Source organism: Nannobrachium achirus, assembly GCF_963921795.1.
Source record: "Nannobrachium achirus genome assembly, chromosome: 6".
NCBI lineage: Eukaryota > Metazoa > Chordata > Actinopteri > Myctophiformes > Myctophidae > Nannobrachium > Nannobrachium achirus.
The window spans coordinates 35,070,210-35,081,996 of NC_137815.1; the positions used below are offsets into that span (position 1 = coordinate 35,070,210).

General features: G+C 43.5%; 1 protein-coding gene across 3 annotated transcripts in view; it reads right to left on the minus strand.

Annotated features, from left to right (window-relative positions):
• Positions 1 to 6,096, minus strand: part of grm2a (glutamate receptor, metabotropic 2a) — a gene marked incomplete at its 3' end in the record, with an annotated part of 45,669 nt that extends 39,573 nt beyond the window's left edge. For 2 of the 3 annotated variants that reach the window (XM_080727772.1, XM_080727771.1), the window contains exon 1: positions 5,608 to 5,985. In XM_080727772.1, the coding sequence (XP_080583898.1) occupies positions 5,608 to 5,958 (351 nt within the window). In that variant the 5' untranslated portion in view covers positions 5,959 to 5,985. Of the gene's footprint in view, positions 1 to 5,607 lie in introns of all 3 variants that reach the window. The other variant, XM_080727770.1, reaches the window with a different exon arrangement.
• Between the last annotated feature and the right edge of the window lie 5,691 nt (positions 6,097 to 11,787).

The following is an 11,787-nucleotide window of genomic DNA, read 5'->3' on the forward strand; positions in this document are numbered from 1 at the left end:
TAGAAAATCTTTCGTCATAGTTTTTAGTCGCCAAAATTATCACTGATTAGCTGCTACCTCATCATTGAGATGGAGCTGCTATGCCAAGCACACACACGCGCAAGTGCACGCACGCACGCACGCACGCACGCACGCACGCACACACACACACACACACACACACACACACACACATACACATACACAAATACACTGCACAGACTGCACGGCTGCGGTCACAGATGGGGAACACACAAGAGCCTGGTGGTTGGCATTGGCACAGAACCTCCGCCTCCCACTCTCTTCCTAATCTGTGCCGGCCCCAAGGAATACCATCAAGGCTAGGCCTGCAGCCATACCGCCCCCAGAACAGAGACCCTCTCAAATCACTGACGGCACAGAAAAAAGAAAAAGAGGGAAAAAAGCAGCAAGCTCGTACACCCGTGACAGGTTTATGTAGCAACGCAACATTCTCATCACTGCCATGTTTCCATGGTTCCATGGTGTTGAGGATCTTTAAATGAATATTCTAAATTGTGCTGTATCTTTGCTTGTCTCCTGGGGGATTCACACGTATCCTAGCATGGCCACCTGTTGTCCTATAACCTTTCTGCCAAGGCTATACGGCCGCTAACAACTCTCCTGGACTGACAGCAAACTGAGAAAAGACACCAATCAGCCTCGCTAGAAGGGCAAAGTGTACGAGCAAGATGTCTGCGGAGCAACCGCCAGCGTGTACTGCTCATCAACCTTGTACACAGTGATAGAAGAGAGTGTAGGCCTACTCACATTTTTGTACTTGAGTAAAAGTACCAATACCTAAATGTAGAAACACAAGTAAAAGTCTGGTATTCAGAATTAAAGTAAAGGTTAAAGTACAAAGGTATTGGCATTTGGCATCCAAAAGTAAAAGTACTTGCCGAATCACTATCACGTGTGTAAAATGCATTAAAAAAATCTTTTGAAAATAGCAGATTTACAAGCACACAACACTTTGTATTGCGATGTGTTGTGAGGTTGTAGATCGACTATTTTCAAATAGCCCAAGTTCAAATAGGGCTGAAGTGGCAAATGCATGTTGTGTAATAATAATCAAAATCTACAACTAGTAACTAAAGTTTTCAAATAATTGTAGTGGAGTAAAAATTACAATATTTGCCTCTGAGATGTAATGGAGCAGAGTAAGTACTGAAAATTGGAAAATTCTCAAGTAAAGTTAAAAGAATGAGTACTTAGTTACTTTCCACCACTGCAGTAGATCTCAGAGTAATAACAATGTCTCATCCTATTACAGCACAGAGCACACTAACCTCATCTCCACCCCACAGCAGTGTATTCGCAGAACGGGGAATCATCGAACCAGTCAGTCAATATGAAATAGGCCTCGTAACTCCACGTCTTCATCACCGATACAATCCAAGACAGCGCCTCTGCAAAGTGCACGCTCACTATAGACGTATGCTCTCAATAGATTCTCTCAACGCACAAAGGGGTATGAAGGCATTTAAGGCTGCGGTTCTCAAACCGGGGGGTCCACTACATATTGAAAAATGTTTATGACATGCCTAAAATAGAGATGGCAGTTATTAATGTACAGTAACTATAACTTCACCACAATGTACTGTAGACTATAAGACACATGTTCTCTCCCCCACCTAATTGTAGATCTGTACTCAAATCTAATCTAACAACTTCTGGGGGTCCCTGGCACAAAATCCTTTCAAATGGGTGGTCCGCAGCTTAACACATATCACTTTGGGGTCCTTGACATGAAAATGTTTGAGAACCACTGATTTAAAGCAGTGGTTCTCAACCTTTTAAGGCCGCGACCCCCAAAATAATCATATTTTAACTGGGGATCCCCCACTCTGACGAGCACTAAGAGTTGAGGCATTACATTTTGTACAACACGGTTCTATTGTGAAAAAGCGATCTATATGCTCACAACGCCTCGCAATGCAAGGCGTTGTGAGCATGTAGATCGGATGCATTTCTGTCTCAAATATTTGACAATTTGACCAATGTTTAATTTGTCATTTTAGAGGTATTAAATTGTCACTTTAGAAATGTGCATACGCTCTATGCACTTAAACTTTATGTTGGTTTGTTTAATGTCGAGTGAGAAAATAATGTTGCAAATTAAGTTAATCATCTGGGGACCCCCCAAAATAATGTGGGAACCCCCCTGCGGGTCTCGACCCACAGGTTGAGAACCACTGATTTAAAGCAACAGCCAGGGGCAATGAAATGAAGTTGAAGACAGATTTACTGTCCTAGTGACGGTGGGAGCCTCACCTCAGGGCATTCTATCAAGGACTGTCCCAACAACCCTCTCTACTAGCTACTAAACTATAAACCTGATGTTTCATGTATAGACCACAACATTGAACAGACAGAGTGATGCCATTGGTTTCTACAGACCGTAAATGATGCCTATTTTTCAGCTATTTCAAATCCTCTTTCTTTCTATATCTGTCCCGAAATGCTAATGGTAAATTAATTTCCAGTTAAAATTAATGGGACCATATTTTACTAAATGCATATCACGAAGATTTTTTTGAGCGGTGGCACACTGTCTCTGCAATACCGCTGGTGACCAAGTGGCACGCACACACGCACGCACGCACGCACGCACGCACGCACACACACACACACACACACACACACACTTTTAGTCCCCGCGGAGGAGGGGGGGGGGGTTTCCCACATCCACCGCTCACTTCAAACTGGGTTTGATTTTTTAAATACTTTAAACTAACGATTGAAAACATAAAGTGTTAATGAAAAGGTTTACTAAGGTAATAAAATCAGGAACGTCAACCAGCCAGTCATGTGTTTCACTTCTACTAAGTTAACTGCACCTCACAGAGACAGTAGATTGTAGAAGAAGCTGGAGCTCGCTGACCTAAGACCCTCAGGCTTGTAATAGCAACTCCATAAATTAAAGCAAGACAAGGGCACTCTCTCTCTCTGAGGGAGCCACAAGATGCAGTGCTTCACTACGTACGATTACAGCTCGTTCATCAAATCCTTTATTTCCAAACATTCCTTTTCTCTAGGATCCTCTTTGTAGGCTCACAAGATTCCCGCTTTACGCAATCCCAGATTCAGGTTCCAATGGAATGCATCGCTGTCTGTTGTTGGGCACAGCATTTGGTCAGCAGGGAGATGCATAGTGAAGGCTAATTTGTACTTCCTTGCCTGATCTCAATGAGAAGAACAGATTTTCAGCTGAAACTAATTGGCATCAAGTTGCTTTAATCTAAGAGCCAACCTTCTCCTTTGTATTTATTATCGTTATTTTTTGTAGCATGGCTGGTAAGGATGAAAAAGAACACATGCAGGTAACGTGTTTCCACTTGAAAAGCCTACATCAGGGTCTAGCGAACAATACTTTCTTAAGAGTGGTCACCGGTCGGGAAAAGCTTTAGTTGTTTATAGTGAGACACATTTCATTGAATGAAATAGCGTGGCATTCTGTGCCGCGCTATGATCTTGTAGATCTGCTATTTTTGAATAGCTAAAGTATACAAAATAATGGTTAAAGTGGCACAGATGCGTTCCCGGTATTAATGGAACACAAAAAGGTCTAGTCTAAAAACGAGCAGCACACGGCAAAGCGTTTCAAACTATTGAGTTCATCCTCAGGCGATTGCAATTGAGTAGCCCCCCTATCCCTACCCCACCCTCCTCCACCCCCCACTGGCAAAGGAGCAATGGCTTATCAAGCGTTTATTAACTATCTGTAGCCATTGATTGCCTCTAGATGTCTAAGAGCTAATTCTCTACACAAGTGTCAGAGCTGTCTGTCTGTAGTCGTCTTACTTAGGCTAGCTGGACAAAGCAGTCCTCGGGGCTGACTGATCTGTGGGTACACACACACAGATTAGTCAGTGTGTGTGTGTGTGTGTGTGTGTGTGTGTGTGTGTGTGTGCGTGCGTGTGTGTGTGTGTGTGTGTGTGTGTGTGTGTGTGTGTGTGTGTGTGTGTGTGTGCGTGCGTGCGTGCGTGCGTGCGTGCGTGCGTGCGTGCGTGCGTGCGTGCTTGTCATGCACGCGCATGTGCAGGCTTACACTATTCTGATCCATGACAGACGAACTCTCCCTGCTCTCCCAATGAACAGCAATTATATTGATATGGCAGTCACATTAGCAGCATGGCTACAAGGGCCCAATTAGCAGGCCTTTCATGGCATCAGCCTGCTTGAGTAAAGCCGAGGCGAGGCGAGCAGGGCTGCTGCTGCTGCTGCTGCTGAGAGAGAAATCATGCTGTCACTACTAGTCATCTGTCTGCTGCGCTCCCAACGCAACATCTGCAGCACGTCTGCATCTTGACAGGCCCACGGCTGGAGGTGTGAATTACCAGGGAAAGAGGAAGGATCCTCCTCCAAATGAGATCCAGTCAACCGTGTGGGGAAAACAGGTAAACAGGTACACCGTGCAGAGCCCATACTCATTGACCACTTAGCAATGACATTATTTTGAAAATAGCCTCTCTCTTATTTTGTGTGGCTAACCTGACATCAGCTATATGTAAATGGTTAAAGGAATAGTAGTTCACCCCCAATATTCTTTAGTTTTTGTCGCATTCCTAAGACAATAATTTGATGATCAGGACACTGGTCAGTAGGAGACTCAGTAGGAGTCGCCACCAGTCATCAAATTATTGGCTTAGTAATGTGACTAAAAACATAGAACATGAATTCAAGGCTTCTAATTGATAGAAAGAAGTACATGTTTTGGGCGAACTACTCCTTTAAAGTTCCCTGTGTTTACATCTCACACAGTGTAAGTGCACATTTTGCTTATAATTAAGTCTAAATGGACGCCTAGGTGGCCATCCATCAACCCCTCGTCGCGCATCTTTTCCTTCGTTCTTTCTTGCTTTTTTACCTCCTCCTCTCATTCCTGAGATGAAGTTATCCTAATAGTGCAGTAGAGGGTGCATTGCTATACCTTACGTACAGCATGCACAGACTGCACAGTAAAATCCTCAGTATTCATTTAGCTCTGAGACTGAGAGCCTAAAATGGACCCTTGTGCGTTAAATAAAAAATGTACTGCATGTGTGCATCCATTTCCACAGGCGAGCAGAACTGATTTCACATGAAGCTGGGGCTGAATCTGCAGCACAAACCCTCTATAATTAGACTAAATAAACGTACTGACATCATCACGCAAGGATGATTCGTACATTATAAATACATCATGCAGACGATCAGTGAATACAAATCCTATAACAGACGCATCCCGGTGTGTGTCAAAGCACTACAGCATATATTTGCTACTGGCGGTCCGGGGGGTGGGGGCCACATGTGGCCCCCACTTTACTTAATGCGGCCTGCAGGTTAATATCGGAAGACTGACATATTATTATATATTACATATTATTTAATCTGTTATCTCTAAACGCATCACACTTTGACGCGTTTTGAGCTTGTAGATCATCTATTTTTGCTACATTTGTGTGACATAAGTAGGGCATTAATTACCAAAAAAAAGTTAAACATACAGAGATAAGAGGTTTCTGCCCAACAGTATTATGTACAATGTGGCCCTCGGGAGTGAGTGTGAAAATATAGTGTCCCTCTCCATCTCTCCATCACCAAAGTTGCCAACCCCTGGCTTACCTGAATGGAGACGTCGCTGTAGGATCCCCCGATCACCCCGCTGATGGCCAGCGGCACGTCGTCGTGGATGGCGTAGGAGCCGTCGGGGCACGTGTACTCGCTGTCGTCCACCTTGGTCAGCGACGCCCGCACGAACTCCAGCGACTGCTCCAGGGCGTAGGTGTCCTTGGAGCAGGTGTCCAGGATGTGAGCGCCCAGCCGGAGGCCCGGCAGGATGCGCTCGTCCCTGTTGATCTCGTCCAGCGCCAGCAGCATGGCCTCCAGCCTCTGGATCCCTCTCTGGGCGTTGATCTTGCCGCAGTCCTCCATGCCCTCGCCCTTCTGGTGCACGGGGAACAGCCCGCCGATCATCAGGTCCCCTTCCACCGTGATCTCCCTCTTGGAGTCGGTGTTGTAGCCCACCACGGCGGGCAGGCCCTGCGTGGAGGGGGCCCGGGCCAAGAGGGAGAGGCACGCGCACAGCAAGCCGAGGTGGGACAGCCGGAGGGGCCGGGGCGTGGCGTGGGAGCGGGGGTGCCCCCCCATCAACCCAGGGGACCTCCCCAATGACATGTCCCTGGGCGAGACAAGGTCACAGTCCTCCTAACCCGGCGGTCCCCTGTTGTTGCTCGTGATGTCCTGTTGTCCTGAGTAGGCAAACAAGGAGCCGCAGCAGCAGCAGCACTGGATCTCAAAGCGTTTTTGTTTTGGCTGAGGCCATTTACAGCAGCATCAATGCCATCTCCCTCTTTCCTTTCTTGGGAGTTTTTCTTTTGTAGATAACAGGCTGTGGATCAGACAGACATAAAGAAAGACAGACAGACAGACAGACAGACAGACAGACAGACAGACAGACAGACAGACAGACAGACAGACAGACAGACAGACAGACAGACAGACAGACAGACAGACAGATTCAGGCACAGCTATAGAGCTTCAGTACATTAGGAGCTTTTGTCTGTTTATGAGCATGCTGTGCCCAGAGCTGTTTATGAGCTCTGTGCTCGGGGTTGACCCTCGTCTCATAAAGATCATCTGCGTAGGTGTGTAAAGTTGTCCTCTTTGATGTATAGATATTAGCTCACTATAATGGCATTGTTTCAGAAGGTAAAACATATGTTTAGAGGCATGCATTTCAAGACTAATTCCTGGGAATAATAGGTTTTTAAAAAAGGTCGATGCACACCTCAAAGGTTAGTGACCGGTGCGTAGAGTGCATATATTCAGAAGGGGGTCTCTGATAATGATATCAAAGAAAAAAGGCCTGCACACTGTCACTGCACACTGCACTTTTGGTCTATAGACCTTCATCCTGATGTGTGTGGGTCAGTTCTCTTTGATGTCATTATCAGAGATCCCTTCTGGGCATTGGCGTGGAATTCTGGATCGATCAGTAATCGATGAGGCAATTAGGAGACCAGACAATATTCTAGGTGCTGATGGTTATGCTTTATGTACGATATCATGGGGAGAAGTACAATAACACTAAGTCAGTGGTATTTTAGTTCTGCCAGGAGATACGAGTCAGAGATCACAGTTATACTGTAGCTCAGGGGTCTTCAAAGTTTTCAGGCCAAGGACCGTCAATACTTAATAAACTTGTAAACTGTAGCTGCTTCAAGGACGAGCTGAACCATAACAATAGCTATCAGTAGTGGAGACATCTCTTACAAGCTATCATAATGTATTTACAGAAGTATTATAAGTGATAGTAAAATATAAATGTTATATATATGCAGCCATATTATTTCTTCCTCAGCATAATGGGTGAAAATCTAAATAGCTAAATCTACAAGCTCACATGCCACATTGCAAAGCATATTTGTGAGCTTGAAGATCAGCTATTTTCCTTCAACAAAGTATAGCCTAATAGGGTTTACATTTACACACACATTTAATTAGTCCTAAACTACAGTACTACTATCGACTATGCTGTAGTTTGTAAGCTACAGTACTACTAACTACAAAGTGCTTAATATGGGGTCACTCAGATTGTTAGGGTTCATCCTAACCATTCCCCCAAGACTGTTCTTAATGAGTTGCAGGCACTCCTCCACCGTAGACATTTCTGTACAAGTGGAAATTGTGTGAGCTACAGTATTGAGGAAATGCCATATGCGGTCACCAAAATCAATAGGGGTCATCATCCAGGGAGGATGTTTTTATATACCTATCACATCCTGTGGTTCAGTTTTTCAGCTTCACCAAGTTGAGTGCTGCCCACAGAAGAGCAGTTAGGGGTTAAGTGTCTTGCTCAGGGACACTTCGACACATTGCTGAGAGCTGGAATCGGACGGGCTCACTAACCACAGAAAATTCCATGGCAATCCAGCAAGTGAGTACTGTTTCACAAACTGGTCTTGCGCAGGTATAACGACTCTCAAACCCATTGAACAGCTATATAAGAGTGCGCTTAAGGTATTCGATAGGAAACCCCACTCATATCACCATTGTAATATTCTTCAGAGGTACCGTTTTTTGAGTTTCGCTAATTTTAAGGTTTTTAAACAGGTCAGTATCATATATAAGACACTAAATGGTCTATGCCCACCTCCCCTAAAGGAATTCATAAAAAGGAAGCCTGATAGAGGACTCAATACTAGAGCAATCACTAGAGGGGATTGCGAAGTACCGTACCGGGTAACCGCTTTTGGAAAAAACACCCTTTCAGTGCAGGGATGTTCAATCTGGAATGACCTACCTCTAACAATAAGAGACTGTTTGTCATTTCCATCCTTCAAGTTCAATCTAAAAAAATGGTTAGTTGACAATCAAACCTGTGACCATGTATAGTTCTAAGAGTACAGCTCATGCCATGTACGTATATTTTTAACTATCCTTTTTTAATGTAGGGTACTGTTAGTAATATGTGTTGTTTTGTTGTTTTTTTCTTGGTTCAGGAAAAATAGTATTTGTATGTATGTTCTTAGGCGCCCTCTCCTAATGTAGGGTTACTGTTTGTTGGTATGTATTGTTTTGTCTTCATGTGGGGACTACGGATGAAATTTAGCATTCTTGCTAATTCCGGCTTATTTACATTGCATTCATGTAGTGTTCATTAATATGCATTGTCCCGTCTAAATAAACAAAATAAAGTAAGTATTTCAAGGTACTGTATCTTGTTTGAGACTAAAGTGCTCTGATGGATGGATGGATGGATGGATGGATGGATGGATGGATGGATGGATGGATGGATGGATGGATAACTGACCGACAGACTGACACTGACATCTTAGTATGGAGACACAAATAAAAGGTCACATCATAATCTTAACCATAGATGGAGTAACTCATCAATCACCTAGTATAGGGATGACCAGGTCATTCTGAGTCCATACAGTGGTGGGTTACAGCAGCTATTGAAAGTATGTTCAATATGGCAATGATCATGACATAATCTACAATGGAAAAAAAGAGTAGTGTTATGATAATGAGAAGCTATAGGAGGACAAGAAATTGGTCTTCCCAGGCTTTCACTTAAGTGACAGTCATCCATCTGTCTGTAACTGTATGCCAGGAAATTAAGTACATTTTCACAGATAATCTCCATGATGATAGAGATATCTCTAGATAGTGCCGCAAACGTTATGCACAGGCTAATATGTTGCTTCGCAGATTCAGTAGGTGCTCAGGTACTGTCAAGTGTGCACTTTTTAAGACAATCTTAAGACATTTAATGTACAGTATGGTTCTGGGGAGTGGATGAGTCCCGGAACAGCATAATTGAGGATATAGTCAATCCTGGGAAGAGATTTCTCCGTTTCTCGTCCAGGCTGGGTAAACACTGGAGAGTCAGCCTATACATTATGATCTTGTGTCTGTCTTTTTTCATGTTTTTATTGTTTTGGGGTATTTGGTTATTGTTTTTGTTTTTAAATGTTGTTGACTGTATTTACTCTATGGACCCCCTGTGTGTCTGGAATAAAGTTTGAATTGAATTGAATTGAATATTGTTACATTCATAGAAAATACTAGACCAATGTCACACAACTGTTCTTTAAATATAGAAATACCAATGTAGATAATGATTTTAAGTTTTATGGATTCTGTAGTGGGTGTGTGGTGGAAAAATCGTGACCTATTGCAGGGACGTGCTGGGCCCCTGATTCAGCCCGGGAAAATGAGTTGGAGACGCCCTCATTGCGACAACAGTACTGAAAACAGCAGATCTACAAGCACACTGTAGATCGGCTGTTTTCACTAGTTTAAATCAATTTTAAAATGATAAATGCAATACTGGCTTTCAAGCAGTTTCAAGGGGCAAACTTGACCCTTCTCAGAGGCACACCAAAGGTCCCCAGGCACAGTGGTTGAGAAACACTGCTATAGAGAGAGATCTCTCTCTATAGTTAATATTGGCCATTTCAGATCATGAGAGACAAGCCAGTGGGCCTATAACATGAGTTATATTTACTTTGTGGACCGGCCATTTTTCTTAATAGCCGGCCTGGACCGGCCGGGAATGGACCGGCCGTTCGGGAGTTGTCCCGCTTTTCCCAATGGCCAGCACGTCCCTGACCTAAAGTAGTCTCTCTCTTCTCAGTCTCTGCACACAGTAAGGACATGAAATAAATCCTCCAGGGATTTCTCAGCCTCTCCACCATGTCATCGGGGCAGGACTTTGTGTGCAATCGTTTACTTTGTGTGTCTCTAGTACTATTCATGCCTGAGGCTCTGTATGACTGTTCTGCTGGAAAACTCTTTCAGTTTCCACTCCTCTCGCTTTTCTCCAGCAGTAAGTCTGACCCCTTGGTTTCAAAAAGCAGAAGATTGTACAGCTGTTTCACATTCACATGCACAAGTGGTCCACACACACACACACACACACACACACACACACACACACACACACACACAAAAAGCCCATGCACATATCAAGTCATGTCCCGAGGGGCATGTTGTGTCAAATCAAATGAACTGGATTTAAGCAAACGCTCACAAAATTCTGTTTGAGCAAGCAAAAAAAAAAAAAGTGCAGTCATACAAACTAACATGCAAAGAGACTTTAACTATACTAGTCTAGATATTCTCGAATGCAGAGTGAATCTGCATAAATGTACTGTATTACTTTTGTCCAAACTAAACCAAACTAAATACACTTCATATTGAGGTCTTGTGCTACAGTATACATTATGAGTAATTTTCCCCCCTTAAAAAAACAAATACGTTTGCATGGCTTGTCATTTGGAAAGTAGATTTGATTATTATAGGAGTAAACAAATCCATTCTGAAACCCATTGTGGTCATCAGGGAAAAAGAAGCAATTTTCCTTAATTTGTGAAGCGCAATGTGATGTTTTTATTTTGTCGCAGCAGTCATATGTAGCTGCTTCTTGTAAAATACAAGACCAGTGTATATCACCCCATCACCATTTTTGGATTAATCCACCAATGTCCGTATGCAGCACGGACTAAAGCTGCTTGGCCATTCAGACCACAGAGGAATACCCCAAAACACTGTCGCCCCGGGGCAAATCCGGCGAACTCTGAGCGGTCGCCACCTGGTAATCCTAAATGTAACCTCAGTATGCCTAAACCTAACTTTATTCCTAAATGTAATCTCAGTAAAAAGGTGCCAAAACCTAACCTTATTCCTAAACTCAACCTCAGTAGCCTTGCGGTTACCCCACTGAGACCATGCAGGGGGAACATCAGCTCAGCATCCATGGGCCTGGGACAATGCTCCAGACAGGAGCTGGAGATGACAATCATGTGGAGACAGATGGGTCCACACACACAGAAAAGATATGCATGAGGATCTTGTAATATCCTGCTCAATAACATCCTCCATGTTCATCATTAAGACCTAAGGCCGTCTTCTAAATCCAGTTAAAACAGTTTTCTGAAAAACAATTCTATGTCAGTGGTTCTCAAACCTTTTCATGTCTAGGAACCCCCAACATGATATGTAGCTATTTGGATGAGGACCCCCATCTCAAAATATTTTGTTCCAGGGAGCAAAGATTTGAGTAAAAAGAAATTCACTTTAAAAATATATACAGAAGTTTTGCACACATTTTCACGATTTTCCAAGATCCACAAGCTCATAGCGCTGCACGAAGTGACGCACTATGAGCTTGTAGATCTGCTATTTTTGAATAGCCGAAGTATACAATAACGGTTAAAGTAGTTAAAATCTCAAGTGATATCTAATGCGTTAACTCTGAGAATGCACAAATGTAACCAAAATGGTCCATTTGGT